The sequence below is a fragment of the Pollicipes pollicipes genome, unplaced genomic scaffold (assembly GCF_011947565.3).
Source record: "Pollicipes pollicipes isolate AB1234 unplaced genomic scaffold, Ppol_2.1 Scaffold_7261;HRSCAF=8764_pilon_pilon_pilon, whole genome shotgun sequence".
NCBI classification, from domain to species: domain Eukaryota; kingdom Metazoa; phylum Arthropoda; class Thecostraca; order Pollicipedomorpha; family Pollicipedidae; genus Pollicipes; species Pollicipes pollicipes.
Window position 1 is genome coordinate 34,141,089 of NW_023597054.1, and position 10,893 is coordinate 34,151,981.

Consider the following 10,893-nt stretch of genomic DNA (forward strand, 5'->3'; position numbering starts at 1 on the left):
GTGCACGCATTGTTCAATGCGAGGAGAGCAAAAAGCACGTCTTTGGTTTCACATCATTAAGACTGTTGTGCTGATGAGGTTAGCTGTCATCTACTTTGCGATCAGAGAAAGCTCTAAGGATAATTTGTCACAGTAGTAATGGGGACATGCGTGACGCCGCAGTAACTGCTATGCGACTGCTTCACGAAACTTGCAATCAAAACAATTTAAATCAGAACTACTCTTTTGCATGTAGGGCTAGGAACATCTGACTTGTTTGTCCAATGGCCAGATTTGAGCTGTGACATAGTGCGCTTGCATGATTATTACATGATCCCTTGACACTACCATCATGACACATTAGAGTTTGTTTTTTTCAGGCGTGATTCACAATCCGAAGGCGTTCGTGCGGGACTTTTACTTCTTCAAGCGGTCCCAGTATCCTCAGCTGAGTCTCATTCACGTCGACCCAGAGGAAGCCTACAACGCCATGCAAAACAACGTGTTCTATCTGAAAATGCTAGAGATCGGGAGACATTGAAAAGAGTTTTAGCAATGCTCATGCAGACCAGCAGATCAGGTGTGTTTCGGCGTAACATTAAATGGCTTAATATGTTCACGTGATTTTTTCTTTCATGAACTCAAGATGATGCAGCTGTCATGTGCGCAGTAGTCGCAGAGGTGAATAATGTCCGAAAGAATTGCGATAGCATAGAGATCCTGGGAGCTCTGAACGTCCCCTGAGCGGACAGCAGCATTAGTTCATTTTGATTCGATGCATTGGGCAAACCAGACGAGCTACCGTGAAACTTCTCAGCTGCAAAAAAAGCACGGTTGGCCCTTTGGGGTTGATTTCAACTACGCCTCTTTAACGCCCTTTGGCCAGGCCGTCAAGATCTTTGTTAAGCACTACGAGATAATGTCATCACACATGCTTCTTTTGATGTAGCTGAACATTGCGTTAATTTGGACATCAAGGATACCTTAATAGACTGCCTCAAAAATATGTTTCTGGTGAACTGCGTCCTAATAACGCCTGCGAAGGTCTCATTTGCATGTTACGTTCTTTATCTTATTTGATCTTCCATATCTTAGCGTGAAGCATCTAGCATATTTGAACATGAATGAGGAAATCTGCCTCCTCATCTGTGACTGCGTGCGATTCCAGGTTGTGTACCAGGTCCTCACGGAGTGTCTAAGTAGTTCGTGGATGTGCTAGCCTAACTGGTAACGCAGCAATCAGCGAAGCAATGTATTCTACAGGTGGCACAGCGGGTGTTCTTCCTCCACGAGGAGCTGACCAAGCTGCCGGCGTTCCCGCGCAAGGCTCTTGAAACCGAGTTCCACCTCTACAAAGGAGGTCATCTTGGAAAGGTGACAAAATTGCTATAGGATGCTTACTCCCGCGCAGCGGAAACCTCGTCACTTTGTTTGCAGCATTTAAGCTGTCACCTTCTCATGTTTTTGTGGCCAGCGATGGGTGTTGACAAGTCAGAATGGGCGGAGAAGCAAGCAGGTACGATCAAACGCATCCTAAACCTGATCCCAAATCATGATTTCCCGAAATCTTCGTGAACCATGTTCGAGGTGTTGGAGGGAGCGGCGATACTGGCTACAAATCTACAAGGATGCTGAGCAGAGGCACTAGTGACTCCAGAAACTCTCGTCTGCATGGGAGAGAAAGCCTCTGTGATATAGTGCGTAGTTAAGTCTGGTTACCTAATCATGTGGCATAGTTAAGTATGCCATCTCCACAGAACAGACCTTTCACCTTTGCCTTACGTTGATGCAAGGGAGGGGATTGGAATGGGAAGATAGGTGGCACCGCCGGCGACGCGCCGGGATCGTGATAATTTGACCGGGTCCAGATCTGGCTAACGCGCGATTTGGCCAACCTCATAATGCGGCAGTAGGAGAGCTTGCGACGTTAACACCCGCGGTAGCTCTTCGGAGGTTAGGCAATGAAATTGCGACAGCTCAATGACCTTCCAGGAGCTGAAATGCCTGGATAGCATGCACAAGCTGATTTGGGTGAAGATGATGTCGCGCATGTTCGAGGGTATGGCCGGGAACTTCGCCTACTCCGGCGACATTCACCTCTTCATCAACGTGGTGAACGGCTGCTTGCTGCTGCACTGCGAAGACAGCGCGATGCTGCGGCTCGTCATGGCTACCTACATCAGCGCCGCCCACCAGTTCAAGAACGTGTTCTCCAGCAACGGGTGGGTCGGATGCCGAACCGCTGGCCATATCGGTAGGATAGGTCCATTTGGATATAATTTTAACGATCAAGCACCCCTTTGGGTGTAATCGATAGAAGAAATTTTGGACGTCTGTTTCGTTCGACGTTTGTTACTGACCGAGATGCCAACCGTACGAACAAAGATACCAGGAGTAATTTACTTTCCAGCTGCAAATGCCTCTGCTGCCGCTCTGGCTGTGCTGAGTAGTGCTCTGCTCTGACCAACCCTTCGACTAACGCTGTATCTCTTTTCCCCCAGGTACCTGCTGATCATGCCCACCATCCTTCAGGTGTACAGCAACCACCAGTCGAATTCACTGCTCTGCAGGACTGTAGAGTTTATCTGCAAGCAGTTCTACGTGCTACATCGCAAGCCGTTCGTGTTGCAAATGCTGGGAAGCATTGCTCCCATGCTGGACCTGAACACAGACTCTCCGTTCGCTGATGCCAACAAGGTCCGCTTGGCTTAACGTTGTCTTGCAACAAGGTTGCAAGACAACGTTACGCTCGGCTGAACATTGTCTTTGATGGCGTCGAACTTTTGCGCTCAAGAAGAAGGGGGATGATTTGCCAAAACTCACTTTTTGGTCATCTGTCGACAAACACTACATTACGACCACTTGTATATCATTGCCTTCAGGCTTATCATGGCTTTGTGAGCCAAGCGACTCCAATAGGATGAAGAGAGGCATATCGCTGGCCTCTTAGCTTGCCACTGCTCACTGTGTCGCTAGAGTGAGGCTGCGGCCTGCTCCGGCTGGAGACAGCCCGCTGATCTGCGCTGCCTGGCCGCCCGCGCAGATCCAGCCGGACACGCTGTTCCGTCTGCTGATATCTCTGGAGACGCCCTCGCCGGACCCGCTCAACACCATCGAGCTGGTGACCATCGAGAAGCCACTCCGCGCGCTCGACTTCTGCTACCACGAGGAGACGGACGACGTCACCATCATGGACGTCATCAGCCTGTGCGTGACGGTGGTGGCGTACGCGGCCGACAGCCGGCGCGCGCACCAGATGCTGAACGTGCTGGAGGCAGTGATTCCGTTCTACCTGCGTCACGTAGAGCGCATCTCTAGCGTGGCCACGTCGGCGGGCCCCAAGGCCGAGCTGAAGGGCGAGAAGGAGGTGATCCACCAGCTGGCGCTGTCCATCAAGACGCTCCTACACAACTGCGAGCCGTTGGCCAAGTGAGGCCGGGGTGGGGGACGGGTCGCCATTCGAAACACGTGTGCACGGGTTCCATACTCACGGTCACTTTCATGGAATTCCACGGATTCCAATTTTTTAGTGTGTTGAGTTTTGGTTGACGTTTTGGGCATAACTATTGGGTACTACAAGTTTGCATCGTTCTGGTGTTTACTGCAATGCCTTTTGTGTTGATTCCGCACAGGTATTCACGTGTCTGAAGTAACTATTTCGCTTCCATGTTCTAGCTTAGCGAAGGGATTACAACTTCCCTTTCACGTCAACCATATTGAAGGCAATCGATTTCATCCGTTCGGAATATCATCAGAATAACATGTGCATGGGCTGCGCCAGGGAAATGCTGCGACACATCAGAACATACAATGTCAATCTCCGCAGGAACTACACGGGTCCGACTCGTGGCAGCACCGAGTTCAAGACGTCCAGCATGAAGACGTTCACCAGGACGGCGGCGCAGGAGGCGCACAACGCCGCACTCGACCTGGACGAGGACTCACACTCGCGCATGTTTGTCAGCGACACGAGACGCACCAACTTCATGGAGCGTGATATGGAAGACTCCGAGGCGAGTGGAGCACGGTGGCCCAGCTCATAGAAAAAACGACTTTCGCGACACTGAACTGTCCGGCTGATGTGTCCCTAGCGCTAGTGCCAGGCCGACGCCGGTGTCGGCTGTCGCAGCCGCGTACGGGGTAGATGCGGTATTGGTCATGTGTTCTAGACGCAGTGTTGGCCATGGCGTGAGAGGCCTGTTGGAAACGCCAGCCCACCCTGGACGAGATGATGAGCTGATACCGTCGGCCACTGTTGGGCCTGCAGGTGCTGCGCGAGGCCTTCCGTCGGCCGCGAGACACCCTGCTCAACATCGTGGCCGACTTCCTTACCCGCTGCTCGGCCAGACTGCAGGAGCTCAGCAAGAAGCCGGTCGCTGGAAGCGAGAGCAAGCAGGTCGAGTTGCTGGATGCAAAATGCCACAGCGTGAGTCCAGGGAGGTGGTCAGCCACTTAGGAAAACACCCTGTAGTGACTGTTACAGTCGACGCATGAAGGAAAAAGTTCCATGTGGCATGACACAGCCTACATGATGTTGATGAATAGAATCATGTTAAGCTGCGAGTTGCGAGTCGCACGCCGCAGTGTGGCACCGTGATCTGAACGGCTGGCATTCCTTCGTGGAATGTTTCTGTTTCATGCGTCGATGCTTTTCGCGAGCGGAAAAGACAAGGCGGTGCAGCAAACTGGCTTTACATGTTGCATTCCCTTGCGGTGATTCAGCTCATGATGACCTCGCCTGTTTCCTGTAAAACGGAACGTAAGGACTTAAGTCGGTGCTGACCTTTTGGCGGCTCATGGACGTTTGCCATATTCTTTCAGAATCGCACACCGATTTAATTCATGTCAGGGGGATATGCAGATCTTAAGGTTCCCAAGTAACCGTTCTGGCATCGCCCCTCAAGTCCCACAGGTTTAGGCCTGGGGTCATTCACTGTCCGATAAAGTCCATTTTTCTGGGCGTCCTGGACAGTGTCAACTACCGCCATTGTGGGTGGCGTTTCGTGACCCTTTGTCGTGGCCGCGTTCTGAGACGTTGCGTGTTCTGCTGCGCAGCGTCTGGCAGAGATCGCACACAGTCTGCTGAAGGTGGCCCCCCTACGATCCGGAGACAATGTCGTGCCGTGGCCTGGTCAAGTACAATGAACCAGATCCTCACGTACCCGGACTGGTCTCAAGAGGCGCTCAAGCCGACACTCATCATCATCACGCGCCGACTGGAGAAGGTCTTCACGAAGATACTCAAAAAGAGCTTCATCAGGGTATGCGGTGACCTCAGACATGGGTTGTAGGTGCGGAGTAGGGTGTGAGTTATCTTGGCGCCATATCGTCGGGACAGTTGTCAGCTTCAACTTCTCCATAACCCCCCCCCCCCCCCCCCTCTCTCACCATTTGGCTCATCATCGTCGGAAGTTCCGGCTCACCGGGCCAAAGCCGTGCTAGTTGCGCCGCCCTCGTCCCGAGGTACCCGAGGACCCTCAGCGGACCGAGACCCCTCTGGGCTGACCTGTCACCCTTCCCATCTCCAGCGTCACACCGACTGGGTGGCAAGCCGCCAACCTGCTCAAAGGCGTGTACAACCACGCTCTGCAAGTACCCGTACATCGCGCACCTGCCGCCGCTGAAGGCGCTCATCCTCATCTGTCAGTCGCTGATCGTGGGCGAGAGCGGCGCGGCGGCAGCGGACGGCGCGGCCGCCGACAACCGGCGCCGCCGTCCACTACCCGCCGCCCCAGCACTTCGCCTCCACCGTAGGTCCGGCTCATAGCCATGCAGATGTTGGCGCAGGGGGTACGTGACAGCGAGGGGCAGACCAGCCCGTCAGCCATGTGGAGTAGACCTCTAGGCCTCGCGCGTTTTTTTATGACTGCGAGCTTCCAGTGCTGCGCTGGTGACGCTGGTGGCCGAGTTTTGGATAGATGTGTTTCGTGGCGGGGCGGATTTTCGTAGTGTATGAATATGCGCGGCTTCATTTGTTTTCAGGGCGGTACTCCCTTTGCCATCCATTGCGATTGGTGGTTTCCGTTTAACTATAAGTCAAACCATAACCCCCACTGCTCTGGTGTTTCAGATGTTTGAGCACATATCGTTGGTGAGGAAATAAAAATAGCCTGATAAAACAAAAATGCACATTAGATATTAGCGAATAGTTCAACCGGGCGTGTTCAACCAGAAAAGAACTAAGGAGCATACACCATCTGAACTCTTGTGCCGTAGACGGTATTAGTTTTGTGGCTTGCTATCACTTAGGGGATCAGTATCGTCCAAATATCTTCGCTTTGTGCATTGCCTCAGTCACAATTAAACCAGCTGGTTGAACACCTCTGAATAAACAGTGTTCAACAGCTGTTAATCTAAATTTTTCTGGCCCTTCTGCATCACTGATCGTGCCGCCTGGGCACACGAGTGTCTTAGAACCCTATGCTCGATCTCCTGTTTGGACGCTACTCATTTTGCCTTTGCGATTTCAGAACATCCCATGTCTGGTGTCCATACCAGCGCGACGCATGCTCGGGCCGTAGCGGGTAGTCTGCTAGCCATCCAGTTTTATTAGTCTGCAATAGACGCACCGCGCTTGGCAGTAGACCACGGTTCGCTGGGCGATAAGCGCAAGGATATTCAGTTGGCGGTTGCGATTAGTTTGTGCGTATGCGTTTGTGCATCTCCTTCGAACACTCTTCCGCACATGAGACAATGCGCACTTCTTCCCGACTCCACAAACTGACGTTATGACTGGCATCGTGATGATTCGTGGAAAAGCTGCCACGTGGTGGTCAATATTTTGTGGATATTTCAACAAGCGACTATTGGGAAACATACCTTGTTGCAGACATCGTATATAAATGACGCAGTTATTTCCAGGCATCTGTTGAAAGAATGCATCGTCTACATATGTAAACAGGGCATACACATATGGTGTGATAACAAATCGCAATCTTGCTACGCACACCTGATGCCAGGTACTATTTCTAATTAAGACATAACAACTTGTTAGTGAAATCCGCATGAGGTACTTCTAATTGGCCAGATAATGCTGCCCCCCGCCCTCGGAAATTGACGTGCAAGTTGCCGTGCCGCGCAAGCCAGACAATTACCGTGAGGATCATAACACGCTTAACTAGTGTGGCCTGAAGGGCTGACGTGTTGTGTGGCATGCAGGAGGCGCATTCGCTGGAGCAGGGTGTGTGGTGGAAGTTCCGTCTTCCCCAGCCCCGAAAAGACGGAGAACATGCTGATGAATCTGCTGCTGCCACTCTGTCTCAGGGTTGGTTGCGGACGAACAGGTAAGTTGTTGTCCAAGGCACCGCCATAGCCACGCAAGCATTGTTACGCATGATATTGGAAATTTTTTAGTCAATTGGGGCACCAGCACAGTCATATTTCGCCTACAATGTAAAACGTTGCTGTGTGATGTCTCACACGTGAGTCTTTTTTTGGAAAAAAGGCAAAACGGGTGGGTATAGCTTAACATCAATATGGTCTGCATCTTTGCAAGTTCGTACTTTTACTACGGCAGTTCACACTGTTTCATAGCACCCAAGACCTGACAAGAGCTAATTTGGTAATGATCCCCGTTATCACACTGCACGTTGCTACCCTGGCCAATGACGTCGGGCCTAGTGAGGCATCACAAGGGCGCTCATTGATAAGGCCTGACCACGTGCTCGATTCATCTCGAATGAGTCAAGCACGATGACGCTACTTACCCTGCTCCCTTCCCTCGCCCAACGCGTCTGTTGTTTTGACGTTCTCTCCCGTTTGCTTGTTTGCAGACGTTCCCAAGATGCGGCAGGCGGACATCAGCTTCGCGCTGACCGTGATGCTACACGCTCTGCAGCCGCCGGCCTCGACGAAGCTGACGCCGGGCCTGGCAGCCGGCGCCGCCGGCGCCAGCGGCCTCAACAAGACCGAGGCCGGCCAGCACTCGACCAGCGAGGCGCGCACCCACAGCGCCGTACGGCCGTCCATCTACTCAGTGGCGCTGGGTGGGTGGGCAGACCACGAGGCGGCACCGTTACGCCAGCCGAGTGTGACTCGCGCTCGCGGCGTCGGGTGCAGGAGGATGATGGGAGACAGCTGTGCCTAATGCTGTGCTGCCCAGTCACGCGTGTTCCAGTTTGAGCCTGTCCGATGCTTGCGCTTCTGCTCCCCCGAGCACCGAAGTTGTCATCCCAGCACAGGGCGGGGTGGAGCTGAACTCTGACGACGCCACTAACCTTCCCAGGGCTGAAGATCCTGTTGATCTGCTTCGAGAAGAACCTGGCCATGGACTGGCACCGCGTGGCGCGCACTGTGCAGGAGCTGGGGTCACAGGGCTGCGGAGGCCTGGCACTCTGGGACTTCCTGGACTTCGTCGTCACCTACCCCACACCCGTCTTCGTCCTGCTACTGCCCTTCATCAGACAGCATGTGAGCGCCGGCGCGCACGCTGGGAGACTCTCGCGTGAGATACAAGTTGAGGGAAGCTACCAAAGTGTTATGCAGGAGAGCATGACGTTGTGTAGGAAAGAGTCAGGCTGAAGGTATCGTGTATGTGTATCCGCACTCGCGCAACCTCCGCACCTTCGAAACGACCAGCCCATCTTGGACGACACGTCATAATACTCAGATACGTATGAAAACCATTCGGTGAAATGTAACGGTTACCTTGTCTCGATACAAAAAATCGAAAAACTATCGCCGTTTAGAGCCCAACGTGCAAGGAACTTACCTCCTGACTCCATTGATCTTTCCCATGTTTGATAGCTGGAATCACCGACATACGACTTCGCCGACGAGGTCCACTTCAAGCAGCTGATTCGCGAGAAGCTAGCTGGCAATCAGGAGGAGATGCCACGCATTAAGTCCAAGGGCTCTGTTCTGATGGAGTTGGCTCACGAAATGAAGCTGGTGAAGGAAGAGATCGCCAACTCCAAAACCGGTCAGTGATGGTGCGGTGGGCAGACCGACAAGAGCAAGGTGGGGATATATTCGTTGTCATAAAAGTTCAGCTGAATGTTAAGATAAGTCCGAACAGTAACCAGCACTGCGGATGGATTAATTGCAAATTACAGTCTGGACCATCGTCCTTGCGCTCCATCGTGTATTGGGTGTGTCACCGTCAAATGTTTTCTCGAAACAAATTGACTGGGCGGGATGTGCATGCAATGTTTTATTTTGTACAAAATGGTGCGGGAGACTTTATTCGAAAAATACACTCTTGAACTGCAACAACTGTGCAGTACCCGAAACACCACGAATTATGCACTTAACTCTTACTTATGTGACCCACTGACCAATACACAGATCTTAATGATGACTTGGTGATGACTTAACCCTTGCCCTGGCAGGAGGTCGATGTAATCCCCTTCCTATGTTTTTTTTTTAGAATACCCCTCCGGCCAATTTTTGCGATCGTACCCGAACTGTCAGTGGCCTATGTGACATCCATTGCACATGTATTGATGCCAAAAACGTCTCGCTAGCTAGCCTGGTTTCGGAGCAGCGGTGATCTTGAGAATCACCTCGCGTCGATTTATGGCTTGGCGCGGCCGGCGACGGCAACGGGCGATGCCGCGGGACGTGCTCGGCGGGTCGACAGTGTCACATGAACGAAGCTGTGTATCACAAACGTATGCTCAAAACCTACAAAAACTATACATCATTGTATTCAGAGTCAAACAAGGAACGCGGCTTCGTAGATAGTGCGTCGCCGCAATACATGGACTCGTATGTATGATGTAAAGCTGAAAGGTGCGATTTTCGGGGAGATTTCACCTTGACCTGGTATAATGGAATCAATTATTGGTCTAACAAAACGGCAATTAACTAGTACTATTCGTGAGATCTCATGGTATCAATCCACTGGTGTTTTTGCTAAGCTCCTTCTTCATCATTTTTGAAACACCAGGGGGTCGCATCAAACCCTCCCTCCCCCCCCCCGTTCCCATCAGTTCGCGTTATGAAAAACGGCGAATCATGGCGATTGTTAACTCGAATGATGGTTCAGTCGAAATGGTCTGTTCCAGGGGACTTCGACCATCGCAAGTCAGTGGTGGTAGACCTGCACAGCGACTTCCGCTCTCGTCTGTGGACTGGCTCCGTGTCGGAGGGACCCAAATCTTCCAAGGTATCCAGAATATGCGTGGTGTGATTAGCTCCTTTTCCAAGAGTGTTTACCAAGTAGCGTGTGGAACTGTGCGCTGTATGGTCTAAACAAAGTCTGATTTCTCCAAAGCTATCTAATGGGTCGTTAGTGTGACTGTTCGATGGCCAGGCCTGTCGCCTGTTCCGGCTCGAATTCGTGCACGCGTGATCATGAGCCGTTGTCTGACTGCCGTTGGCGCGTCAAGAGACGACGCAGCAGTGCTGAGCTTCCGCACCTGTGCAAGCGACATCATGCTTCATGAGGTTTCGGCAGCCGTGTAACCCGACACGTCGGGACCTGAGCTCCAAATGCTTTTGGCGTTTGCACCCTCCACTGCGCAGTGCCAACGTTCGCGACCACCGTTTTGCAATATGCTGTCCGCGGGGGTCATGTCTCGGTCTTCTCAACATGAACTATCTTACCCATTTTCATAACCAAATCAGCGCATTTTGGGCATCAGCCAAAGGGATGCGATCGTCCGCCAATAACCGATTGCTTTCAAGCGACGGTTGTACATACCACGACTTGTATCAAATGTAAAAAACGCCCGCCCCGTTCTGATACAGCGGTCGTGTCCCCTCCCCAGAGCCCAGACCAACCCCCCAGACCACTGCATCGGTCCGCCCGATCCCAGTAGACCAATGCATCAGTCCGCCCGATCCCAGTAGACCCACACAGACCGCTGTACCAGCCCGCCCCGACCCGGCCGTCCCGGACGCCGTCCCCGTCGGCACAGCTGACCGGCGTGCCCCGGCCTGTAGGTCTAGCCAGCGTTCGCTGCAGCGGGA

The 10,893-nt window shown here is 52.5% G+C and overlaps 2 protein-coding genes across 2 annotated transcripts; both read left to right on the top strand.

Moving 5' to 3' along the window:
- Nucleotides 1-1,331: 1,331 nt before the first annotated feature.
- On the top strand, nt 1,332-5,124 carry LOC119111326 (protein unc-80 homolog). The gene is made up of 7 exons (XM_037235140.1): nt 1,332-1,353; nt 1,972-2,201; nt 2,481-2,676; nt 3,023-3,408; nt 3,806-3,992; nt 4,247-4,405; nt 5,035-5,124. The coding sequence occupies exons 2-7, from the start codon at nt 1,993-1,995 to the stop codon at nt 5,122-5,124; spliced, it is 1,227 nt and encodes a 408-aa protein (XP_037091035.1). The 5' UTR covers nt 1,332-1,353; nt 1,972-1,992.
- LOC119111327 (protein unc-80 homolog) lies at nt 5,121-10,872 on the top strand. Its single transcript, XM_037235142.1, has 9 exons — nt 5,121-5,247; nt 5,508-5,648; nt 5,962-5,965; nt 7,138-7,262; nt 7,752-7,964; nt 8,204-8,388; nt 8,725-8,899; nt 9,987-10,087; nt 10,867-10,872. The coding sequence occupies exons 1-9, from the start codon at nt 5,121-5,123 to the stop codon at nt 10,870-10,872; spliced, it is 1,077 nt and encodes a 358-aa protein (XP_037091037.1).
- Nucleotides 10,873-10,893: the final 21 nt, after the last annotated feature.

What these genes read in the sequence shown, in the direction of transcription:
- LOC119111326 (XM_037235140.1), top strand. Translation starts at nt 1,993, where the DNA reads ATGCACAAGCTGATTTGGGTGAAGATGATGTCGCGCATGTTCGAGGGT. An exon ending in AACTGCGAGCCGTTGGCCAA is followed by an intron (nt 3,409 to 3,805) that starts GTGAGGCCGGGG and finishes CAATCTCCGCAG; the next exon opens with GAACTACACGGGTCCGACTC. An exon ending in TGGATGCAAAATGCCACAGC is followed by an intron (nt 4,406 to 5,034) that starts GTGAGTCCAGGG and finishes TCTGCTGCGCAG; the next exon opens with CGTCTGGCAGAGATCGCACA.
- LOC119111327 (XM_037235142.1), top strand. Translation starts at nt 5,121, where the DNA reads ATGAACCAGATCCTCACGTACCCGGACTGGTCTCAAGAGGCGCTCAAG. An exon ending in GAGCTTCATCAGGGTATGCG is followed by an intron (nt 5,248 to 5,507) that starts GTGACCTCAGAC and finishes TCCCATCTCCAG; the next exon opens with CGTCACACCGACTGGGTGGC. An exon ending in CATCTACTCAGTGGCGCTGG is followed by an intron (nt 7,965 to 8,203) that starts GTGGGTGGGCAG and finishes TAACCTTCCCAG; the next exon opens with GGCTGAAGATCCTGTTGATC.